This window comes from Miscanthus floridulus, chromosome 15 (assembly GCF_019320115.1).
Source record: "Miscanthus floridulus cultivar M001 chromosome 15, ASM1932011v1, whole genome shotgun sequence".
In the NCBI taxonomy this organism is placed as follows: domain Eukaryota; kingdom Viridiplantae; phylum Streptophyta; class Magnoliopsida; order Poales; family Poaceae; genus Miscanthus; species Miscanthus floridulus.
The window spans coordinates 85445971-85471547 of NC_089594.1; the positions used below are offsets into that span (position 1 = coordinate 85445971).

Consider the following 25577-nt stretch of genomic DNA (forward strand, 5'->3'; position numbering starts at 1 on the left):
TTGGTTTCGTATACATTCTTCTCTCATGGGTAATCTGATTTTTCACACCCCCACACTAATTATTGGGAAGTCTAATAGTGGCCCCACCTTTCATAGAGACAAGCTAGAGGAAACCGTGTAAAATAGTATGAGAACTGCCCCCCTAATTGTGGATCTCGTCTAACTCTCGCTATTGTGGTTCCTTTTCTATTTTCTCCCATTGCACAGCTCCATAACTCCCATCTCCCTCATCGTCCCTCCCTACGACGAACATGGTGCCGTACCTCACCCCACTACAGCCATCCCCCCTGAATCGTTAGTTCAATCAATACCGACCTCACCACAGTCTCTCTACCCTGCTGGAGGTTCCGCTAGGATTTGAAGGGAATCCCGTCATCTCCTCAGTCCTCAGATTAATGCAGCCATCTGCTCTTTACCGTGCAGGAATTTCTTCATATCAGAGATCCATCGAGTCGGTGCCGCTAGGATCTGAAGGGAATCATCGTCATCTCCTTAGATCAGTGCAGCCATTCTGCTCCAGTCGACGGTGCCAATCATGAGGTATTATCTCCTTTCTTCATACAGTCTTAGCAGGCGATTTGTATTTTACCTGTCTGTCATATCTCGAAACCCTAAATTCTCTTTGATCCTTTCATTCTTTTCGTCAAAATTTCCTTATCCCTGTCAGATTCTTGATCTGTTTTTTTATTTTTTTTAATAGACCATAGATTGTGATATGGTGGCCGTGCAGAGGTTCAATCAAATGCACCGAATTACCAATCCCTAACGTCCCCAATTCTTTTGTATGTTTCTTGATTGAACTGTTTTTTTTTCGTAGTGAATACTCTGAACTTCCTGTGTATATCTTCTGAATTTATTTCCTTGTGTGCAGATTTGCCTAAGTCAAAGGGTTAAGAAAGTAATCACAATATTGTGTTCTTGGCAAGGTCTGGCTACCTTAATTTTTCCAAGATATATGATTTATTATTCTGCGAGAGCTCCTATTTCAGTTATCATGTATCATATGAAACTAACACAGTATCAATCTTGCAGATCAACAATCATAATCTTGGATATTTGGAATGGTGTGTTCTTTTAAACATAATTTTTTTTGGAGAAACTCTGCAAGAATCTGTTGCATCTGGTAGAACACTACTTCCTCAGCATCTGTTGGATAAAATACTAGGGACTAATTTTTTTTCTTCACTAATCTTTGAAGTGTATTGGGCTGGTAAACATGTTTGCAAATTGCAGTATGACTTCAATGTGCTAAGGTTGAGATATAATCCAACTCTGCAAGTCCAAGCATAGTATATTTAACATTTTCTGATTTACATCAGGTTAGATTCCCGCACGCGTCCCACCTGCGTGGGATTTTTTTTGGCACCTACCAGTGGAGTTCTTGATTAGTAATATTTTAGTTTCTTTTTTTGGTCAGGTGGATCAATCAAATGACCATATCCAGGATCCATAAAGGTAGATCAACACACAGGTAGTAGCTATTTATTATCTCACATTTATTAATTTTCTATGGGCAACCATTCCTGTGTTCTAGATAAAAATTTCTGGATGGTTTCTTTCTTGATCAGATTGCATCTTATCAATTCCCTGGCGCCTGGACAATTAGTATTGTTGCAGTCTAGTCATATCACTTTGGACTAATATGCCGAGATTAATTACATGCCAATTCAATGAGGTAGGACCTATTCGAATTTTTCTATGGGCACCATAAAATTTGATTTTATATTTGATATCCTTCTTTTTTTGATTTTGTACTATGCAAAGCTTTAGCTGGTAAAAGTATTTCACAATAGATTGTATCATATTAACCATAATATGGATTTGCTCTCTATCAGTGAAATTAATTGAGACTTTTGGATTAACACTATTATTTATAGCCTAATATTGCTAAAGAATTGTGTTGCAGATCTGCTGCTGCTACCAATCTGCATCCATGGTTTGTCAACAAAAGGAGCAAGGATATGACTATCCATTTTACTAGTAGATTCAAGATGTGATTTTTTTTGTTTACACAGATCTCATTTTTGTACTTGAGCTGATCCAAATGTTAGAGTCTGAGTCGACAGTTTCTGACCATCTAAAACCATGGCATTCTTAGTTTATATGGTACGAGAAAGGAGGGCTGTTGGCTGGCATTCTAAGAGGGATCCCGTTATGTTTTATATTTTACTCCCATAGGAGCTTGTAATCTAAACAAGAATTGTGTCATGAATTATGTGGATGGTAGTCATTGTAATGCAGCAAATTATTTATATCATATGGCTGTGTATGCTTATTTTCTTTGTGTTGCATGGTCTTGCATTTCTCATTAAATTGTACAGACAATATCTCTATATATTTGACTCAAAATTAAATAATTGTCATATTAATGACTAAATGGTTTATAACGTTTCTATATTACTATATACATTTCTATATTAGTAGACACAAAATATAAATGTGTTTGTGTATATTTTCTAGAAACGCAAAATGATGTTACTAGACAATGTATCTATATTGCTAGACACATAATATAAATGTATCTACTCAAGCGTCTCTATACTTCTTAATACACAACATGACGTCATTACAAAACGTGACTACATTAGTGCACACATAATACAAATGTATCTACTCAAACGTCTCTATACTTCTTAATACACAATACGACGTCACTACACAATGTGACTATATTATTACAAATAATATAAATGTGTCTATGAGAACGTCTCTATATTTCTTAGCACATAACGAAGCCCTGCTATATAATGTAACTACACAAATAGACACGTTATATAAATGTATCTATAAAAGTGTATCAATATGCGTAGGCATGCAACTAACGTCTCTACAAAACGTCTCTTTATCACCTTGACACGCTTAGAGGACTCGTCTCTACAAGTCCTGACATGGTCCATGCGAAGACGCTTCTAACACGCTTTATAAAAACGTGCCTACAATCTTGTAGAGACAAAATAAAACGTGTCTAACACATAAATAAAGCGTCACTACAGGGGATATTTCTAGTAGTGATATGCTTGGGCAAGAAACTTGGATTCAATTGAATTTCAATTCATATCTTTGTGAAAGGGTTGTCATCAATTACCAAAAGGGGGGAGATTGAAAGCTCTAGTTTGGTCTTGGTGAATTGATGAAACCCTAAGTGCTAACCTAGTTTATCAAGTGATCATGAGATAGGTAGCACATTCCAAGTGGTGAAGCAAATGAAGATCATGACATGATGATGGTGATTCCATGGTAATGATCAAGTGCTTAGACTTGAAAAGAAGAAAGAGAAAAATAAAAGGCTCAAGGCAAAGATATAAATGGTAGGAGCCATTTTGTTTCGATGATCAAGACACTTAGTGAGTGTGATCACATTTAGGTTCGATAGCCATACTATTAAGAGGGGTGAAACTTGTATCAAAATGCGGTTATCAAAGTGCCACTAGATGCTCTAACTCATTGCATATGCATTTAGGATCTAGTGGAGTGCTAACACCCTTGAAAATGTTTGTGAAAATATGCTAACACGCATGTGCACAAGGTGATACACTTGGTGGTTGGCACATTTGAGCAAGGGTAAGAAACTTCACCGACGGAGTGTCCGCCCGTAGAGTACGGACAGTCCGACGATGCCACCGACGCTCTATACAGAAAAGACGAAGGTCACTGTAAGTGACCGGACGCTGGTCTCGGTTGCACCGGTGCGTCCGGTCAGTGACAGCAGAGGGCGCACAGTTTTGGTCTCATGACCGGACACTGGCGCGAAAACTAACCGGACGCTTAGGGCCTGAGTCCGGTCAGTCTGACGTATGATGACGTTGAGTGACCGGACGCTGGTTGTGTCCGGTCGAGCATGACCGGACACGTCCGGTCGTGATTTCTCGCTTCTGGATGCTTACTGGAAATGACCGGACGCTGAGGTCCAGCGTCCGGTCACTTCGCAGCAGCGCGTCCGGTCATCACTTGACCGTTGGGATTGGGCGCTCAGTATTTGAAGAGAGGGGACACATGGCGTGCATCGCACGACCGGACGCTGGGGTCCTGCGTTCGATCGATATGACCGAAGCGTCCAGTCATCCCGTGTTCAGTGCAGTGAGGAGCCCAACGGCTCTATTCGTGAGGGCTTTCTATTTAAGCCCCATGGCCGGCTCAAGCTCACTATCTTGGCCATTTGCATTGACATAGCAACCTTGTGAGCTTAGCCAAAGCCCTCCCACTCTTCTCCATCATTGATCCATCATCTTTGTGAGATTGGGAGAGAATCCAAGTGCATTGCTTGAGTGATTGCATCTAGTGGTACTTGATATTCGTGTTTTGCTGCGGGATTCACTTGTTACTCTTGGTGGTTGCCGCCACCTAGATGGCTCGGAGCAGCAAGGATCGTTGAGCGGAGGTTGGTGATTGTCTCTAACTCCGATCGTGGTGATTGTGAGGGGTCTTGTGCCTTCCCCGATGGAGCGACGAAAGGTAACTCTAGTGGATTGCGCATGTCATTGAGTTACCTCACTTGTGGGTAGGTTCTTGTGGTGTCCAATTGTGTGGACGAGGTTCGTGCAACACCTCTTAGCCGCCAAACCACCAAGTGTTGGTCGACACAACGGGGACTAGCGTGCCGGCAAGCACGTGAACCTCGGGAGAAAAAATAGTTGTCTCTTGCCCTTTGGTATTCTCCCGGTGATTGATTTAGTATTCATCTTGTGATTGGTTCACTCCTCTACACACCGGTATAATCATCCTACTCACTCATTTATATTCTTGCAAACTAGTTGTAGCAAGCTCTTTAGTGTAATTAGAATTGAGACCTTGCTTTGTTGTTTTAAGTTTATCTAGTGGAGCTTTTTAGTGTAGCAAGTGTGAGAGCTCTAAATGAGTAGTGACATAGCAAATTGTGTGTCTAGAGATCATAGCAACTAGAATTGTTGGATAGGTGGCTTGCAACCCTCGTAGAGTTAGAGCAAGTTTGCATTTCGCTATTTGTTATAATAATCAAATTGCTCTAGTTGATTTGTAGATTTTTAAATTGGCTATTCACCCCCCTCTAGCCATATTAGGACATTTCAGTTGTATACTTTCACTGCGAGTCGTGATTCCCATATGCCCAGGGTCATGACTCTCCAAAACACTACAAGGTGAGCAGGCATGGTTCACTAGGAAGTCTTTCCAAGGTTCATCTAACCAGTTAGGGCCGCTAGGATTCTCTTGGCAAGCAGATGTAGGAACCCCCTTTTCGAATGGCACAATTCCATCACGGCTATACACATAGGACTAGAGGCTGTCCTATACCCATCGTGTCAAGCCCCTTTTGCGCCATAAAGGTAACCACTAACAAGCTAGAGAAAATCCTTTTAAATGACTAAAGCCAGAGCCATGTAGCTCTCATAGTTGTACTGTAAGTCCTGGTCGACCATTTACAGATAAGTCCTTAAGGAGATGAATCTAGAGCACCATAATAATAGCCCAATGCTCTAGCCCTCTTGAGCCATGTTGCGAAAAAGCATCTTTTAGTGTTTATTGCATATACCATTAGTCAAGTTACAAGATCATGGTTATTTAATTGAGCGCTAGCATCATACTACCCAAATACATAAACCCATAGGAATCAAGGTACAAGGTAACAAAGTACTAGGAAATCCTTAGTGGTAGTCAAGATAGACACATGCAACATGAATTAAATGATTAAAGGTGTATAGGACAACAAGGAAGATCACATGCGATACTTACCTTAAACACTTGCTCAACTCTTACACCATTAGGAAACACGCTGGTCAAACTAGTTTATAGTAAATACTATTACCATTTATGTCTCTAAATAAATTTATTATGAAAATATATTGTATAACTAATCTAATGGTACTTATTTTGTTTCATGAGTGTTAGTATATTTTTATATAATTTCAGTCGAAGTATAAATTGTTTGACTCCTCGGAATTAAAAATTGCATTGGAGGGAGTATATACGACCTATGGACTCATGGAGGCCCGACATCAAACTAATTATTGCTAATTAACACTAATGAATTAGTTTCCTTCACCAGGAGCACAGCATGTTGGATGAAGTGGTGCTGCTCCATTTGCTCGGGCTAACCTTTGAGCAAGCCCCACGAGCTGGTTCGTCATGGGTGATGATCTCCTGGTCGCCATGACCTCCGTCTGAGGGGCTGGATGCCGCGCTCGCCGCGGCGTCTCCTCTCGAGCTCAAGGGAGTGCTCCGTGGCTACGTGTTGCCCACGACGTCCACCAGGGATCGGACTCCCTGCTGCTCAAGGGCGCGGCGCGGTGGCGGCATGTACGTGCTACGGCGGCGGCACCACGCCACGCGCTTCAGCCTCGCCGACCATGGCATGGTGGACGCCAAGATCGGTGCTCGCACAGATGTGGACCAGGCACGGGCTCAGCTGGACGACGTCGTCTCCTGCAGCCGTGGTCGCGCGGTCCGAGAGCTTAATTACCGCACACCATGCACCGGCAGGGATCGGAGCACCGGCGGTAGTAGTGGATGGGCAGCAACGTACGTAACGATCGAGGGGACCAGGCGCGAGGTCAACCAACTCGTGGAGTCCACCATGGCTCATATCAAGGTACTCAGCGAATGCCTTGACTCTGTGTGAGATCCACCGTCCATATCGATACTTAGGAGAATTCATTTTTTTTTTCTTTTATTCATTGATAACAAGGAGAGAATCCAATTGACCAAGTCTTCGGATCAGACATGACTGAGAAGTGACTAGTCAATCAATACTACTATTCATTGATAACAGCGCTGCGTGGATCATGTCATCATTATGCATGGTGCTGCAGCGCCGCTCGCCATCCGTGGTGGTGGTGAAGTTTGTGTTCCGATCGGCTGTGCTCGGGGTGGACGACCACGCCCATCACCGTACACGAATGCATGGGTGGTTCGCCTTCATCGCCGCCACCAAGGCCAAGCATGCATGTCACCATTGACTTCGCAAATACAGCGAGATTGCCGGCCAACCAACTTGGCACCAACAGTATCGATCGAGTCTCTGCTCTCTGCTCCTCGGCCAAGTGTGGGTGTCTGGCATGGCTCCTCTTGAGGGGCTCCTCCGGAGGAGTCAGAGCCGTTTCCAAAAAGGCTCCAGCTTCTCTCATTTTTACTGAAAAATGGCTCCTCTAAGAAAATGTTTGGCAGGGCTCCTCTACAGAAGCTAGAGCCCGGGAGGAGCCATATCAAACAGGCCCTTAATTAGAGCCCTGTTGGTGATGGACTGATGGTGTTGGCGGCGCGCAGGCTGTTATTGTGAGCCTTGAAGTAGTCGCCTTGTTCTCCAAGCTGGAATCCCATGGCCTGATGAGCTCCAACAGCGTCACGTTCATCGCGATTTCTGACCACCTATATATGGTCACTCCCGCACGCCCGACGAGGTTGAGGCGGCCTTCGCGCCATGGCTACTGAACACAACGAACGTCGGGCCAGGGATATCGAGCACTACGGCTGCCTCACTGAGGCTGTCGCCGGGAGGCCGAGGACGCGATCCGGAGATGGCGCCGGACGCGGCCATCTGGGGCACACAGCTCTCTAGGTGCCGGATGGCGCCGGACACGGTGCGAGACATGCTGCTGTCCGGATTCCGGCTGCACGGTGACGCCGAGTTGGCTGCGCATGCGGTGCGATCTGCGCGAAAGCACCGCGTATGTGCTTGATTTGGTATAAGCTCGCAATATAAGTACTTCATATGTTCTAAATTGTAAGTCATTTCGACTTTTGGAGGTTTACTACGTATCCCGATATACCCTATGTCTAATATAATGTAAAAACAATATATCTAAAAAAGTTAAAATGACTTATAATTAATTTAAAATAGAGAGAGTGTTTTCTAACTTATTGGCATGTGCCCATGCACGGATTGCTGGGCTAATACATACAGAGTCATAATAACACGTCACAAATGCTTATAATAAGAGTTTTGCTCTATTGAGTCTCTCAAAAAAGTTATACCCATCTTAAAGCGACTTAATATTAATTGTTTTTTCATAATTAATTTATCCACGGGTCTGATATGGTCCCCAACCCTATCCATACCAATGTTGAGCCCAACACATGTTCAGGCGATTTTTTTGGATCCAATCCGCGTGTGCAGTGGCGCTGTTTTGTCCAACCAGACGACAAAGACGAGACCTGGAAGCGCTGTTGTGGCGCAGACGGAGCAGGCACGGCGCGTCGGCATGACACACGGCTAGGCAGCACCGAACCGCGGGCCATGTCAGCGTGAGAAGCCCACGTGGAGAGATATGGACCTAAGTGAGATACGACATATAAAGTTTATGGACCCAAAAAAGTCACTTTTAAAGTTTATGGACCTAAGTGAGACCTCCTCACAAGTTAATGGACCTCTGGTGGATTTAACTCTAAGTACAAATTTCTTTGGGGGGTCCACTAGAGTAATAAACGGATCATAATAATCATATTACGATCCAAATATGATTGATTACATGATGGATTGTTATAATAAAAAACCCCCTTATTTTCATAATCCTATAACTCAGATGAAAGATGATTTAAGGGGGGTTATATATCGGTGCTAAAAGTGCAACTTGTCTACCAACCAATTGTCCAACTTACCAAACCAAAAGATAAGATAGGATTTTCCCACTATAGCCAACCATAATTAGCCCCAAACATGCACAGAGTGTCTTGTGATTATTAGGATAGTTAAAACGGCACCTTGTAGTGATCGCTATGTTTTTTCTTTCGTACAAAATTAACAATATATAATATTTAGTTGTCACACGTCACCGCATTATTATGGGAAAACATCATAAAAAGAAGCAGAACAGCAGTTATGAATTGTGACTCCCAAATAAATGACACGGTACTCCCGATTCTTTCAGAGGCCATCAGCAAAATAAAGGTAGCAATATAATAGCGCCGTGTTTTCCCCAATGTCTGCCTCACACTGCTCAGTAGTTACAAACAAATGCGCTCCTGCATGACTGCACAATACTAACTTATGTAGGTAAATGGTATACATACATGTAATAATTAGGGAAAAGAAGAAAAAAGCAACAATGGTGCGAGACAAACCCGCACGAACGCACCATTAATCCTCCCATTCCAATTTAGTATTCCTAGCATCATATGCATCTGAATCCAAAACCAAATCCAAATATGAATACGCGCCCTAATCGGAATCCAAATCCGAATCTGAATCCACCACACAAACCCGCCAGTCCAGGAAAGACTTGTGTGGTAAGCTCTGCATTGTGAAGGGAAGCCACTTCAACTTTCGGCATCGTACAATTTCCAACTCCTCAAGGCATGGGAACGTTACATCAGAACCGCACAAGCTGCGGCCTAGCTTGTAATTGTCAACTAATAATCAGATATTTGAGGCAAGGGAATGTCTTTGAACTCTCTTGTCCTGTGCCCATACAGATCTGCTTCATAGCCTTGCAATCACCCACATGAAGATATTCAAGGCAGGGCAAGTACGGCGCCCAAGAGAGGTGCTGTAGTTTGCTGCAGGCATACAGACTCAAATGAGTGAGCCTTGGGAACAAAGCTTGCGAAGACGATGTTACCTTCCACATTATTATATTTGTAAGGTTACCCAAATATCCGAGCGCGAGCACACTGAGAGCATCAAATGGTTTTCCTAGTTCATCTCCTAGTATTATTTGCTCCATTGCGCAATCCTCAACGTGCAGTTCATTTAACATCCTTCCCGCAATATCACCTGTCAAAGTATCTACTGCCAGGCAGAGCTCGTTTGTTTCTTTCAATCTCAATTTGGATATGATCAAATCCCTAATGGGGATGCCAGCTGCCTTCCGGAGTGATTCATATCCATCATCACTTTCAATGACAATATCAACCGCTTTCAAGTTTGTAAGGGTGCACAACTCTTGAATTGTTTTGTACATATAATTATTCCAATACTTAGGGGTTGTCATTGTTAATAGGTCAATCACTTGCAATATTGTAAGACAGGATATGACCTCCTTCGGAATCCTCTTTATTCTTGTGCCTGCTAGATATAAGAATTTGAGCTTAGTAAGTTCTCTAAGGCGTTTGGGAACTGTCCTTAGCTCTTCGTTACGTGACAAATCCAGATGCTCCAAGTTTACCAAGGCAAATAACTCTTCAGGTATCTCCTTTGATTCTGTTGTCGCTTAGATCTAGGTATGTCAGCTCAGTGAAACTCTGAATGGCTCCAAATATCCTCTCATCCAAACTATTCTGTTGAAGGTATAGCCTAATGAGATTTGTTGAGCCAGTAAACGGATGAAGCTCCTTGATTTCATTGAACATTAATGAGATGCATTCTCGGCTCTGCTCCAAGGAATGGCGTGAATAGACAGATTTGCACCAACTCCCGCACGAACTACCGACTTGTCCTTGTTGTTACAGCAGCGATAAGATATCCAAATAGTCATATCACGGATGACATCATGCATCTTAACACCAACTTCAATTGGCATTTCCTGATGGGTAACCCTTCGTCTAGCAACGAATGTAATAACCACTATTGAACCCAGTGTCACAACTGTCTAACAAACATGCAGCTGTAAGTTCCCCTATTGGAGAATGTGCTTTTCTGTAGGAACTATGTATATCACACTCGTCAACTAGACCTAAGCCAATCCAGCATCGTATCAGGTCCCCCGTCCGAATCACTTTATCCTCTGGCCATAGTGAGCAAGTCAACAAACACTGTCTCAAGGTATTATTTCTTAGGCTATCATAACTAAACTTGAGTCGTCTGAAAACATCATTTTCCATATGGAGGTCCTGATCATCCCCGTCACAGCATGACTGTTTCATGTAATGAATGGCAGATTCCCATTGTTTCGGATTACTTTTGCTGTACATTGCCCTTCCGACAGTTATCAAAGCTAATGGCAAGCCCTTCATTTCCTCCACAAGTTCCTTTGCAAGAGCTTCAATACGAGGACTGGAAGATAGAGTCCCCTGTCCGACCTTGTCTTGAAATAGCTGCCAGGCCTCATCATCTGGCAAGCATGCCACGTTGATCTCTTTTCTTACGTCCATTTGACCACACACCATTTTTGATCTTGTTGTGAGAACCACTTTGCTTCTGCCAAGGGGATACGGTATGCCCACTGCTTCCAGATTAATTCGATTCCAAACGTCATCTAATAGTATTAGAATTTTTCTTGTTTTCAGGAAGTCCAAAATGATGTTAGCTCGAGATTTAACATCACCGCCTTCCGAAAACGGTATGCCCACTGAACCCTCTTTGGAGTCCGTAACGAAGATAACATAATGAAATAATGAGTCCCCACAAAAAGCATTGTTGATGTTTGTCAGAAGATGGGTCTTGCCCGCTCCGGCCAACCCCCAGATTCCAATGACACCCACTGAACTATCCTTAATATACTCCATAGCCTCTTCAAATATTTCAACTCTGGAAGGCTGCTGCTCTATGGATGAATATGGCATCTCTTGGACGGAAGGTGGCAATGCTTCCACTGTAAAAACGCTCGGTTGACCACTGAGACGTTCTTGGAGCCGACCAAGCAGGCCAGCTGCAATCACACTGAGATCCCAGTTCAACTCATTTTGCTCAGATTCACAGATAACCATACCAACAGAGATGTTGGTATCCACGCTAGCCAGCCAGTTGTTCATCTGATTTGTTGCTACCTTGCCCTCTCGCTTTCCAAGCTCAATCACGTGATTGAGATCATTTCTCCTCCCACGCAAGTTTTGCAAACATTGCTTAAGCTTTGTAATAACAATTCCTTCTGCCTGAAAGGCATTAGTTACTATTATTAACAAGTGACAAAGATAAGTTAGCAAAAATGCAGGTACCAAATTTGAGTTAACTGTAAAGACATACCAGACATGATGCTTCTTGATCCTTGATAGGCATCAATTCCTTGGCAACAGCAAGGATATTCTGCCACTGTCCTGGTTCCTCTTTTCTGCGCATTGCGCTGCCTATTCTTATCAGTTATGATGGTAGAGCTCTTAGTTGCTCCACGAGATCTTTTGCAAGTGCTCCAATGCGGGGTTCAGAATAAAGACTATCATTACCAATACATTCTAGGAACAGCTCAAGTGCTTCATCAATTTTTAGGCTGGGGACATTTATAGTTCTGTTCACTACTGGAAATCTGCACTTTGCCGAGTGCCTGCGGCACTCGGCAAAGCCCGAAATACACTCGGCAAAGGCTTTGCCGAGTGCCGCACTCGGCAAAGAATTAATCGGCAAAGAAGCCTTTGCCGAGTGCTTTTTGTCGGGCAGTCGGCGAAGCCTTTGCCGAGTGCCGGAAAAGCACTCGGCAAAATGAAAATGCGAAAAAACCCAAAAATAATAGCAAATTTTTTTCCAGGGAAGGGCGCCATCGGCCAGCGCCCGTCCGTCCAGCGCCACCGGCCATCGAAGTCGCTGTATTTTTTGAGCAAAATTCGCGGCTAATGCGGCCGGCGGGATTCGAACTCATGACCTCTCCCTCGTGTGTCTGCTGCTCTACCATTGCACTACACTGTAACTTATGTCTAGATTCCGTTATCTATCCTCATATATTATACTAAATCGAGAGTAAATTGCTTGTTTGAGGCCCTAAACGAATTCAACTTAAAAAGTGGTCAACTACAAAGTTTCATAACTTTTCGAGATCTACAATTTTCATTTAGGAAGTTTTTCCATCCGAGGTCGTTTGAAAAATTCAAATTTCAAATTTGAGAGATTCAAACGTAGTTTTGCATGATAAGATGATTTCAAATCAAAAAGTTGTCAACTACATAGTTTCATAACTTTTGGAGATCTACAATTTTTATTTAGGAAGTTTTTCCATCCAAGGTCGTTTGAAAAATTCGAATTTCAAATTTGAGAGATTCAAACGTAATTTTGCATGATAAGATGATTTCAAATCAAAAAGTTGTCAACTACATAGTTTCATAACTTTTGGAGATCTACAATTTTCATTTAGGAAGTTTTTCCATCCGAGGTCTTTTGAAAAATTCAAATTTTAAAATTTTCAAATTCAAACGTCATTTTTGCATGACAAGATGATTTCAAATCAAAATGTTGCCAACTACAAAATTTCATAACATCTCAAGATCTACAAAGTTATTTTGGTCATTTGGTCATCCGACATAGTGGTAGTAACATTATTCACAAATCTTATATATCTCTCTTCGACTTTCATGAAACTAATATGAGAGATATCAGAGAGATGTAGATTTTATGAACAACGTTATTGTCGCTGTGTCAAATGAAGAAATGACCAAAATAAACTTTGTAGATCTTGAGAAGTTATACAACTTTGTAGTTGAAAAGTTTTTCATTTGAATTCATTTAGGGCCTCAAAAATTGCTTGGAAAAAATGATTTGCCGAGGGCCAAAAAAATGCACACGGCAAAATGCCTCTTTACCGAGTGCAAAAAAAGGCACTCGGCAAAGACGCATTTTGCCGAGTGCCAAAAAATGGCACTCGGCAAAATATATCTTTGCCGAGTGCCAGAAAAAAGGCACTCGGCAAAGACGCATTTTGCCGAGTGCCGAAAAATGGCACTCGGCAAAATACATCTTTGCCGAGTGCCGAAAAAAAAACACTCGGCAAAGCCATCTTTGCCGAGTGCCGAAAAAACACTCGGCAAAGCCGTCTTTGCCGAGTGCCCGATAAAATACACTCGGCAAAGCTTCCGGCACTCGGCAAAGTGCCGGTTTCCGGTAGTGGTTCACACACATCTGATCACACAAGCTTCGTGATCTTGTTGTGATTACAAATTTTCGTTTCAATTGGCCTTGATTTCCAAGGGGTGGTAGGCCAACTTCTGCTAGGTTCAGATTGTAGTGAAGGCCATCTAGCAAAACAAGAAAACTTTTATCCTGAAGGAATTTAGATATCCTGGTGGCTTGAGTGGTTAATGAATCACCGCGGTCCTGCATTTTGAGCCGTTGAATAATTTCAGATTGGATACTTTGCACCGAACAGTCTTCTAAGGCCGTCATATAGATAACAAAGTCAAATGGAGGGTCCCTTCTGTTTGATGAACTAGGAATCAAGGAGTTTCCTGTTTCAAATGAATTGTTGATCACCTTGAGAAGGAGTGTTTTCCCAACACCAACTGGACCCCATATTCCGATCATCCCCTCTCTATCCTCAATGATGTGCTGGCGAACTTGTTCAACAAAAAGCACCTGACTTGGCAGTAGAGCAGCGTGGACATCAATATGAAGGACAGATGCCGGCTGGGCAATATCACTGGGTTGATCACTGAGACATTCTCGCAGCTGAGAAAGCTGTGCAGCGGCAATTCTAGTATCCCAGTTTAACCCAGTTTGCTTGGACTCACAGACAGCCATCCCGTCAGATAGGATGGTATCTGCTCTAGCCAGCCAAGTTTCGATCTTGTTTGTTGCTACCATGCCATTTCCCTTGGCAAGCTCAATCTTGTCACGGACTTCTCTGCTCTTCTCATGCAACTTCTCCACGTGCTCCTTAATCATCATAATAATTTCCTCTTCCTGGAAGTCAGTAATAATTAATATAGATTATAGAGAAAAAAATAAGTATGTTCCACCCAGTGCTCTACTACATACTCTTATATATAAAATATAAACTGCTAGGCTACTCCTAGTGCTCCACTTTGCCTTATTATATATGTCTTTATAGATGTTAGTGCACGTCCACATAGGATGAAAGCTAATGTGGCAAGAATTTTATAAGGAAAACAAAAGAGCTAGTACCTTGTGCAATAAAAAATTAGGCTCAAATTATACTAGACAAGAAACAAAAAATATGCATCAGGGGATAGTCAGTGGCCCCATTATATGTTAGCATGTAGAGAATGTATTCTTATAATGTTTTTGTTGCCTTGTCTATCTACTTTTGGAAATAGCTACGACCACCCAACATTGGGAGTGTCAGTGGCGTCAAGCAAATTAATTGATTCTCTGAAGTCATAATACCTGGTTTTCAGGAGGCACGTGGCAACTTCTTTTTGTTTTTTGCAAAGGGGCCCTCCTTCGCTGTCGAGACTGCATTCTATGCTTTCCAAACCAAGCTTCTTCATAATTTCCCCCGTAGTTGGCCTTTCATTTCGTTCGCTTTTCATGCAGCATTTACCTATTTCAAGACAACTTCTTATCTGTTGGCAATCTACGGATGATAGTGCTTCTGCCGACCTATTTCCCCATTTGTTAATTATCTGGAAAATATTAACAAAAGTTTGATACTGTGCAGTGGTAAAACAAAAAAGATAATTAAAATGGACCGTTAGATACATTGAATGTGCAAAAGAACAGTTTCTTACTTGTTCGATATCAGGATCAGCTTTGCAACCTGTTATGATCTCTATTATTACTACACCTAAACTATAGATGTCTGCCTTAGTTGATATTTTACCTTCATTTACGTATTCTGGTGCCATGTAACCACTGCATCACAACATGAGTGTTTCGTCAACTTTAAAGGGTTAAGCTAAAGCAAACTTGAAAGAAAAAAAAAGATTTTGTAAGTAATATAGTATCGATAGATTAGTAACTTACAATGTTCCTTCAACGGGGCAAATTTGAGTTTTCTTATCATAAAGGAGTTTTGACAGACCAAAATCTGCAACTTTTGGCACCATATTTTCATCGAGCAATATGTTAGAAGGTTTTAGGTCCAAGTGAATAATTAAAGCATTATTATTTTGAGGTCTACATTCCTCATGAAGGTAATGTAAACTACAGCAAACCCCCTTAATTATTTTGTAGCATGTGCGCCAACCAAGTCCAGAAGATTCATCTACAATTAAACAACTCATAAATCTCATTTCCCTTTTTTTGGGAAATCTTGCAATGGAGAGATGTGACTGTTTGACACCACAAATGGTGCCTAGCAAATTTGGCCAATGTGAAATGGTCCAATTCCACATAAGTTGGATGCACCACATCAAAATTTCCAATCCTCAAACTACCAAAATAGCTACACAATATCCCAGATCCATGGATCACTGCCGGAAGCGCAGCTGGTAGAGGATAGTAATCGGTAGTGATGGATGAGGGTATCACTACCGTGTCGCAAACCGGCAGCGATAGGTACTTATTGCTGTCGGTTAGTGCCTCAACCCAACAATGACAGGATGAGGGTCACTGCTGGATCACGACTCCACTTGGCAGTGATAGTTTGAGAGTTTCATACCCACCTTAAACCAAGGAGATCATGTCCACGAGCATTTGGAGATGGGAAAAGATCCCTCCTTGGATGGGTGTGTTCGGGATGGGAGGGAGGAGAAAGAAGGGGCTGTGGTTTTATACTATAGCTAGGGCATTGCTGGGTTGATCACGAATCGGCAATGATATAGTGCGGCTGCTGTCGGGTTGAGCCACAGCCCAACGGTGGTATATCATTGCCGGTAGAGGCCTATAGTGAGCACCGGAGCATCTGGTGCACTCTTTGCACTGTATGTTGGCTGAGCGAGCAGGAAAGTTCAAAGGGTGTCACCGGATCGTTGGGTGGAGTCACCGGATGGGTCCACTAGACCTTACAGAGACAGGTGTTTCTTAGGTAAGTTGGAGGTAAGCGCATCAGATCGTCCAATGCTACCACCGGACTATACATCGGAGCTTCTTATAGAGGCATCTAACCGCGCAGGTGAGGCAGATTTAAGGCACCAGATCGTCGGGTGCTGCCCCGGATGACTCACTGGAGTCTCTAACGCATGTGTTGACTTTCAGACAGTTATTGTTGGAGAATCTTCTGGTGACTTGTCCGGTGGATCCACCAGATCATCTGAAGAGTACGTTTTCAACTCAGTGAGAAGTAGCAATGGCTCTATTTGTGTGGGGGCTATATATAATTGTGTTGGCTGGTCATTTTAGACCTCTTGGCACCTTGTGATCGTATAGCATACATCTAGAGCTAAGATTAACCTCTCCACTCATGAGATTGGAGTGATTCTAGTTCTTAGGCTTTGTGAGATTGCTTGAGTGGCAATAGGGATCGAATTTGCTGAGGGCTAGCTTGTAACTCTTGGTGATTGCTGTCACCTAGATGGCTTGGAGCAGCAGGACTCCATCGAGCACACAAATTGAAGATTGTGTGGCACTCTAGAGGAGGATTTGTGAGGAGCTCTTGTGCTCATTCCCTACTGGTGAGGCAAATAGCAACTCTAGTGGAATAGAGGCTTGAAGAGTGCCTTGTGATCGAGTCAGGCCTAGAGATCAAGCCCTCGGTGGAAGAGGCAACCATGCGGGGTTGAGACTTGATAGAGAAGCGGTGATCCTAGGAGTTGCCTCAACATGGACGTAGGTTGCCAACAAGTAACCAAACCACGGGGATAAATCTGTCTCTCTTGTGGTTTGCCTTCCTCTACTCTTGTTTCATTTGAACAATTACTTTCTTAGAGTAGAGACTTAGCTTAGCTAGCTTAATCACTAGACTTATGTAGGCTTTCACCCAAGGCTTGCAAAACCTATCTAGAAGTAGTGCTTATTAGGGCCTCCTTTTGTATTAACCTTGTTGCCTAAGTGTTGTTCTTTGTTTAAATTTTTAATTAGGATATTAAACCCCCCTCTAGCCATCCAAAGACCCCTTTTAACAATCCAAATGCTAATTCTTGTCTTGGCAAATTTGAGTTCCTACATTTATCTTAATCTAAAGGCACCTAGTTTTTGCTCAAATCTTGTTTTTTCTCTCAATAGTTAATGGTATTTGTTGATAGAATGTGGTATTGCTGTAGTGGAGATGCTCACAAAACGCATAATTTGAAATCCCAATAGTTGAAAAAAGAGGAGAGACCATATTGCTGTACCTTTAAGATGTTTATCAAGGCTGCCCATTGTCAGATACTCCAAGCAAAGTAACATCTCGTGCGATTCCGCAAGAACAAAAATTCCATTGTGCTTGACAACTACGCTGCTTTTTTCGGAACAATATCCTACACATCGTACTATATTGGGGTTCCTGAGACGCATAAGAGGAAGCACCTCATTCTCAAACAGCTTCTGCTGAACATCTGGATTTGTTAACTGTTTAAACTTCTTCACGGCGATCATTTTCCCATTTTGAACCTCTCCCTATTTACACCCTAATATTAACATGCGTGGATACGAATTTCTAGATAAATAAAAATAAGGCTGATTACATAAATATGTGAGGAGGGAAAGATATTATGATTTAATCTTACCTTATAAACCTTACCAAACCCACCTTCACCGAGTAATCGCTCATCAGAGAAATTATCTGTGATCCTCTTCAAATATTCTAATTGCATAACTCTTGGCATTGAATTGGGATCTTGTAATATGCGCTCCAGCGCATCATCACTGCTACACTTACAATCGTCCATTCTTTTATAAAAAAATTCTCTGACGACACAAACAGTTTCACATAATAGGAAACATCTGCTTGTCTTCCACAAAGTAGATACAGTGCTTCAACAAGTAGGGTGGTTGTTTACATGTGAACGAAAGGTTTGTGCCAAACAACAATACTGTGCAACAGAAGACAAAATAAATAGCGTGAGCATGTTGATACCCAAATAGCCAAATTGTTAAATGTTGTATTGCATTGACCCCTGAGAAATAATTTAGGTGAAGAGTGTATAGGCTAGGAGTTGCATCGCTTTTCTTTTCAAGTCACCACCTTTGGCTTTCCTATGCTTTACAACCTAGTGTGAACTTATGTGGTATTGAATGAACTTCTCAGTGCAGTGAGTACCGAGGAATAATCCTTAATAAACTTTGCAAGTTTAGTACTTCCTCCGTTTTGTAATGGTAATCCTATTTTGATGAGGAAATGGTTATACAGATAGTTTTGACCTTTAATTTCTTTTACGATATGTTTTCATTTGCTAATGAATCAATATCATCTTAGAAACACTTCTATTTGTGCAAGTTTTATGTCCTATATAAACTTGTATATAATTTGATTAATTGTTGGTCAAAATTTGTAAAACTTAACTTTTTCCTGTATAAAATATGATTATCATTCTCAGACGCAGGGAGTACTCGACTCGAGCGTGAATCTGAAATATAAGTTTGTATCCACGGAATAATTTAGTGGTTTGATCTAGAAAGCTAAGAAAGGTGGTGACTTTTGGATCTCGGCAGGACAGAAATATAGAGCATTGACATCCAAAAGCATGAAGAGTGTTTCTCTAAGGTAAAAGCGTTTTTAACTAGAAGCAGGCTGCTGGAACACACATATATAGGACAGGATCCCTGGAGGACAAGATTACAACTAACCTGGAGAAGAACTTCATCAGGCTTCAAGAGACGATGCTCGCTAGCTAGTCGATGAATTCCGCATCGTCGATCATGGCAAAGGGGATCCTGGGATAGATCCTGGAAAACAATAGGGAAGCATCCGAGAGAAGAAGGCTACAACTAATAACATGTACGACTTCAAACTTGAGTAGATGCTGCTCCTGATAAGCACCGAATCATCCTGCTAGACCAGGCGAGATGTGATGAAGCAACCAAGGAGAGGCGAAAGCATGTGGAGTGGTCGCGTTCTTTAGTTCACTAATGCGGCGTATACTATTACTTGGTTACATGCAGAAAATAAATTAATGGGAAATGCAGCGTATGGCAGTAGGCTTTTTTTGTATGCTCGGTATTGGTAACCACTTTTGGACTTTAAGGGTACAAAGTCCTCAGAATTCTTATTTTCGAGGGAATAAGATAGTAACAAGTTGTGCTAGCTTTCCAGAAAGCTGGTAAAATCAGCACTTTTTTTTTTGAGTAATCTAATTAACCACAACAAGATGCGCACTAGAGGAGAGAGCAAATAATTTGCGTGCAAACAGCGCATGCATATGCTCATCACAAAAAAAAAAAAAAAAAAAAAAAAAAACAAGAGATTCCCACTGCACTCTGTGGGTGTGCATGTACCAACCGAAGACCCACCACCACCCAAGGCCCAAGGGTGTACTATAAAGCTTGCGAAAATGCGCCACGCTATGATCGATGCCAACACAGATTATTATATGTTGATCAATCATCAACCTTTATTATACTTTATTACTCTGTCCCTGTCCTGTGCACGCACTCTGTTCAGGGATGTTTATTAGCGGTGATAGCCTGCAGTGCCAACAGCAGCTGGCTCTGTTCATCAGCGACCGGGCTGCTGAATGGAAGCAACGGGGGAAGCTTCGTGCACTGGTTGAAGGAGACGCCAACACCAGATTTTTCCAAACAAGAGCGTCAGTGAGGCTGCGGCTCTCGACGAGGGGATGGCGACGGCATGGCGCTCGGACTCCGGTCTGCAGAGCTGAAGACGGCAGCAGCGATTTCATCGTGGGAACCTCTTGGCACTTCGGCAGGACCTGGGCTACGATGGACCTTGAGTTTGTGCGGCCTGTGTCACTGTGTGTCATTTGGCAGAGATATCGTTGGATCAGAGCCGAGCCACGCGACTGCAGAGGATCTGATTCCGTCCTGTTTGCGCACTCTGTTCAGCGATGTTTACTAGCGGTGATAATAAACAGATAAACACTCTGTTCAGCAAATTGGATTAAAAATCTTTATTTTGCATGGCAAATAGTTTTTGCGAATACGCTTAGTTCGCTAGCATGACACACATGGTGCACGAGCATGGCCTGGCTGGTTGATTTATTGAGTACAAAGTTTGAAATGCACTAGTATAAAGTTTTGAATTACAAAGTATTGGAACTAGGTGTGCAAAGTTAATAGCGTGCTAGTAGAAGTTCACGATATGCTTAGTACTCTAGTAGAACGGTCCTATGTTCTGAGTACAACAGAAAATTTTCTATCCTGTAGTACTATGTTTGAAACGAGCTAGTACGAAGTTCCTATGTTTTAAAGTGCAAAATTTTAAATTACAAAGTTTATAATATGATGGTTGAAAGTTTCACATTTGGATGAATTAAAAAGTTTTGGATTTAAGACTAATGTTTGATATGTATAGAAAGATTTGGCTCCAGAGTCATCTACTTAGCTCCAACCTCTCAGGAATCACTCTTGGTCCTGGCTGCCCCCCTATTCACTCCCTTCTTTTTGCCGATGATCTCATCCTTTGTGGGATTGCCTCGGTTGTTGAGGCTACCAACATTCGCACTGTTTTGCAAGATTTTTGCACCCTTTCTGGTCAAATTCCTAACCTCCAGAAATCTTCTATCCTCTTCAGTAGAAATGTGCCGAGCTCTACCAGATCCCAAATCAGGGACGTTTTCCCCGTCCCTGACCTCCTTCCTAATACTATGCACCTTGGACACCCAATTATTTTCAGTCACAGTGATAGGAACAAAGCTTACGAGTTCGTTCTTAACAAATTCAAAGCTAAACTAACTATTGTCAAAGCCAACAAGCTTAACCATGCAGGAAGGCTTACATCAAATTTGTTCTGACTTCGATCCCGGTGTACTACGTGTCTACTATGCTTTTCTAAGACTTTTGTAGGTAAGATCAATGCCATTATCAGAATTTTTTGGTGGGTTGGCATCCAGGAAGACAACCCTACCTCACCTATAGCCTTCAGATCGTGGGAAGACATCTACTAGCCGATGGATAATGTTGGCCCACAGGATCACCGGCTCAGGTGAGTGAACCACTCACCAGTCTTGCCGAGCACCCGCTAGTGTTGCCGAGCACCCACTAGCCGTGCCGACCACGAACAAGCGTTGTCCGTCCCCACGCACTATGGCTAGAGCTTGAAGAAGGGAGAACAGAGCATACACACATAGTACAAGACACCAGCGTTGGCCGAAGTCCTGTATGGGAGATGGCAAATCTGAACTCTCTTTACTGAGTTGCCGTGGTAGTCTATTTATATAACTCTATCCATCTAGTCCCAGTACAGCTGCCATATTGCAACAGTGACTAGATAACATATAGGGTTGACTCTGCGCTAGCCTCTGCATGTGCCTACAGTGCTGCAGGTAAGCCATGTTGCGCCTGCACCTGCAGCGGCTACAGGATCATAGCAGGGGGCCTTTTGGCGCCGCCTTCCCTTGCTGTGTTCACACATGGTAGCAGTAGATTATCTAACAGTCTTCCTCTAATCCTACTGCTAACCCTTGTACCCCCTCCATGCCGATCATCTCCTTCAGCTCTATGAGTCGAAGACGTCCGAGCGGCTTGGTGAGGACGTCCATGAGTTGCCGACCAGTTTCGACGAACTCGATGACGATCTGCCCTCCATCGACACAGTCCCTGAGGAAGTGGAACTTCACATCGATGTGTTTACTCTAGTCGTGTAGAACCAGATTATTCGCGAGGGCGATGGCGGGCTAGTTGTCCACCATCATTGCTGGTGGGTGAGCTTCCACGCCGGTCAGCTCGCCCAGCAGTCGGCGCAGCCACACAACTTGGCACGCCGCTGTGGCCGCCGCTACGTACTCTGCCTCGCACGTAGATAGCGCCACCACCTTCTGTTTCAGCGACAGCCATGAAATTGGGGCCGATCCGAGGAAGACGAGCATGCCAGAGGTGCTCCATCGTCTGTCGATGTCCCTTGCCATGTTTGCATCACTGAACACAGTGAGCTGCAGCCTACTCCGGCCGGTCTTTGGGAAGATGATCCCATGATCCACCGTCCCTTTGACGTAGCGCAGTACTCACTTCACTGTAGCCCAGCGATCCTCTCTGGGATCCTCCATGAAGCGACTGACGTAGCCCACGGCGAACACAATGTCCGGCCTCATGTGGACTAGGTAGCGCAGACCGCCGACGATACTCTGGTAGAGTGTTGCATCCACCTTCACCACGGTGCTGGCCTTCATCAGCTTCAGCCGCTCCTCCATTGGAGTCACGCATGGCTTGCACTCAGCCATGCCGCTCCTCTCCAATAGCTTGGAGACATACGCGCTTTGACCGAGCGTGAGTTCCTCCTTCCCCTATCTCATCTCGATGCCGAGGTAGTAGGAGAGTGCGCCGAGATCGCTCATTCGAAAACGAGCCGCCATCTCGCGCTTGAAGCTGTTGAACTCCTCCGTGCGCGCGCCGGTGATGATTAAGTCATCCACATACACGTCGACGACAAGCTCCTCCTTCCCCCGTCATTGCGTGTAGAGCGCGTGCTCGGTTGCGCATCGCTGAAACCCAAGCTCGCCCAGCGTGCCGTCAAGCTTGGCGTTCCATGCTCGTGGGGCCTGCCATAGCCCGTAGAGTGCCTTGCACAGCCGGAGCACCCTGTGCTACTTTCCCTTGATGGCGAAACCTGGAGGTTGCCTGACGAAGACCGTCTCCGCTAGCTCGCCATTGAGGAAGGCCGATTTAACATCCAAGTGATGGACGCGCCAGTCCTTTGCTGCTACCAAAGCTAGTAGCAAATGTACCGACTCCATGCGCGCTAGTGGCGCAAAGATCTCCATGAAGTATATGCCCTCGCGCTGAACAAAGCCTCGAGCGATGAGACGTGCCTTGTGCTTGACAATGGCACCGAGCTCGTCCCGCTTGACCTTGTACACCCACTTTAGGCTGATCGGACGGCATCCTGGAGGTGGATCGATGAGCTGCCAAGTCTAGTTTTCTTGAATCGCCTTCATCTCCTCTAGCATCGCCCGTCGCCAGTTTCTCTGCACTGACGAGCAGCAGCTCTGCGTCATTAAGCAACCGACTAGCCAGTCCCGAGGGTCCTGTGCCGCCGATGATGTCGTCCAGCCTGCGGAACCACACCTCCTCACCTTCATGGTAGGCGTCCACGAACTCAGTGATGTCACTTGGAGGTGAGGCAAACTCGATCAGCATTGATGGAGTTCCCTGTTCCACCAGAGTGCTTGGCATAGTACCTGAAGTGCTTGGCACCCCAGGTGCAGTGCTCGGCACTACTTCTGGACTTCTCGCATAACTCCTGCAGTGTTTGGCCACACTGTAGGAGTGCCCATCCTTAGTCTTGGAGTGGTTGGCACCACTGCAAGACGTCTTGGCTCCGCCACTGGAGTGCTCAGCACCCGTCCTGGAGTGGTCGCCACCACTGTAGAACCTCCCAGCACCACTCCTGGCGTGCTCGGCATCCCTCCAGGAGTGCTCGGCACTCCTCCCGGAGTGCTCGGCACTGCCCAAGGATTGCTCGGCTCTACCGCCGGAGTGCTCGGCACCTCTTCCCCAGCGTCTCCACCACCATGGATGACCAGGTGCTCGATGACGAAGGTGTTGGTGAAGCTGTCAGCTTCCCCCGTGCTCGGACTGCTCTAGTCCCAAGCCGCCTCATCGTCGAACACGACGTCGCACGAGACAAGCACCTTGTCTCTGCGTGGGTCGTAGAGCCGGTACGCCTCAGTACCCTCCGCGTAGCCTAGGAACACCATTGGTGTGCTCCTATCCTCCAGCTTGGTGAGGTTCGGCTTTGTCTTCCTGACGTGGCCGATGCAGCTAAATGTCCGGAGGAAGGACACGCTCGGCTTACGCCCATACCAAGCTTCAAACGGTGTCTTGCCCGTCAGGGCCTTGGTCGGAGAGTGGTTGAGGATGAACACCGCCGTGCTCACTGCCTCTCCCCAAAATCTTGCCGGCATGCCTTTGGCCTTCATCATGGATCGGGCCATGCCGACCACCGTCTGGTTCCGTCTCTCCACCACACCATTCTGTTGTGGCGAGTACGGCGCGGTGTGGTGTTGCCCCACACCCTAATATGCGCAGTACGTAGCGAACTCCACCGAAGTGAATTCGCCTCCGCGATCAGTCCTCAGCACACGGAGCTTTTGCCGCTCTTGGCCTCTGCACGCATCTTGAACTTCTTGATCACCGTCGCCGCTTCGTCCTTGCTCGTCAGGAGTTGCAGCCACATATAGCGATTTCAATCATCCACGAGCAGGAGGAAGTACCGTAGACCACCGTTTGTAGCAGGCATGATCGGCCCATAGAGGTCGCCGTGGACGAGCTCGAGAGCATCCTTCGCGTGATACTTGACCACCTTTGGGAATGGTAGCCTCCTCTGCTTCCTAGCCAGGCAGCTGTCACACAGCTCGCCTCCGTGCTTGATGTGGGGTAGCCCTCGGACCATCTTCTCCAGCCGACCAAGCGCGTCGAAGCTGAGATGTCCAAACCGGGCATGCCACATCCACGGTTCCTCGGAGTGCCTTGCTGTCAGGCACAGCGGCTGCTCTACCTTCAGGTTGAGCAGGTACAACCAGTTCAGGGACCTCTTCACCTTGGCAAGAAGTCGCTGCTCCCGGTCCCTGATCCTAAGGACTCCGTCCTTGATCAGTACCTCGCTACCGCGCTTGCTGAAGGAGATGATCGGCATGGAGGGGGTACAAGGGTTAGCAGTAGGATTAGGGGAAGATAGTATTATTAGATAATCTACTGCTACCTTGTGTGAATACAGCAAGGGAAGGCGGCGCCGAAAGGCCCCCTGCTGTGATACTGTAGCCGCTGCAGGTGCAGGCGCCGCACGGCTCACCTGCAACACTGTAGCCACATGCAGAGGCCGGCGCAGAGTCAGCCCTGTATGTTATCTAGTCACTGTTGCAGCAGGGCAGCTGTATTGGGACTAGATGGATAGAGTTGTATAAATAGACTACCACGGCAACTCAGTAAAGAGAGTTCAGATTTGTCATCTCCCATACAGGGCTTTGACCAACGCTGGTGTCTTGTACTGTGTGTGTATGCTCTGTTCTCCCTTCTTCTAGCTCTAGCCATAGTGCATGGGGACGGACAACGCTTGGTCGTGGTCGGCACGGCTAGTGGGTGCTCGGCAACACTAGCG

The 25577-nt window shown here is 44.6% G+C and overlaps 2 protein-coding genes and 1 long non-coding RNA gene across 3 annotated transcripts; 1 reads left to right on the forward strand and 2 right to left on the reverse strand.

Moving 5' to 3' along the window:
* Positions 1 to 279: 279 nt before the first annotated feature.
* On the forward strand, positions 280 to 2221 carry LOC136506601 (uncharacterized). The gene is made up of 8 exons (XR_010771670.1): positions 280 to 540; positions 701 to 782; positions 872 to 926; positions 1033 to 1123; positions 1234 to 1319; positions 1418 to 1471; positions 1569 to 1675; positions 1907 to 2221. It is a non-coding gene; the product is annotated as an uncharacterized lncRNA (long non-coding RNA).
* Positions 2222 to 10449: 8228 nt separating this feature from the next.
* Positions 10450 to 11902, reverse strand: LOC136507835 (disease resistance protein RPS5-like). Its single transcript, XM_066502437.1, has 3 exons — positions 11810 to 11902; positions 10831 to 11718; positions 10450 to 10737 (listed from the first exon to the last, which is right to left on the reverse strand). The coding sequence occupies exons 1-3, from the start codon at positions 11900 to 11902 to the stop codon at positions 10450 to 10452; spliced, it is 1269 nt and encodes a 422-aa protein (XP_066358534.1).
* A 2390-nt stretch (positions 11903 to 14292) lies between these two features.
* Positions 14293 to 19500, reverse strand: LOC136506584 (receptor-like serine/threonine-protein kinase SD1-7). Its single transcript, XM_066501497.1, has 7 exons — positions 19154 to 19500; positions 18094 to 18399; positions 17719 to 17983; positions 15470 to 15710; positions 15235 to 15358; positions 14891 to 15129; positions 14293 to 14446 (listed from the first exon to the last, which is right to left on the reverse strand). Exons 2-7 carry the CDS (start codon positions 18253 to 18255, stop codon positions 14428 to 14430), a joined length of 1050 nt encoding a protein of 349 aa, XP_066357594.1. The 5' UTR covers positions 18256 to 18399; positions 19154 to 19500; the 3' UTR covers positions 14293 to 14427.
* Positions 19501 to 25577: the final 6077 nt, after the last annotated feature.

Bases quoted from the DNA above. Each gene is read 5' to 3' on its own strand.
- LOC136506584 (XM_066501497.1), bottom strand. From the start codon at position 18,255: ATGGACGATTGTAAGTGTAGCAGTGATGATGCGCTGGAGCGCATATTA. The intron at 17,984-18,093 runs GTAAGATTAAAT...GGGTGTAAATAG, and splicing joins GGTTTGGTAAGGTTTATAAG to GGAGAGGTTCAAAATGGGAA. The intron at 15,711-17,718 runs GTACAGCAATAT...GTTTAATTGTAG, and splicing joins CCTTGATAAACATCTTAAAG to ATGAATCTTCTGGACTTGGT.
- LOC136507835 (XM_066502437.1), bottom strand. From the start codon at position 11,902: ATGCGCAGAAAAGAGGAACCAGGACAGTGGCAGAATATCCTTGCTGTT. The intron at 11,719-11,809 runs GTATGTCTTTAC...AATGCCTTTCAG, and splicing joins ATCAAGAAGCATCATGTCTG to GCAGAAGGAATTGTTATTAC. The intron at 10,738-10,830 runs GTCGGAAGGGCA...GGGGATGATCAG, and splicing joins TGCCATTAGCTTTGATAACT to GACCTCCATATGGAAAATGA.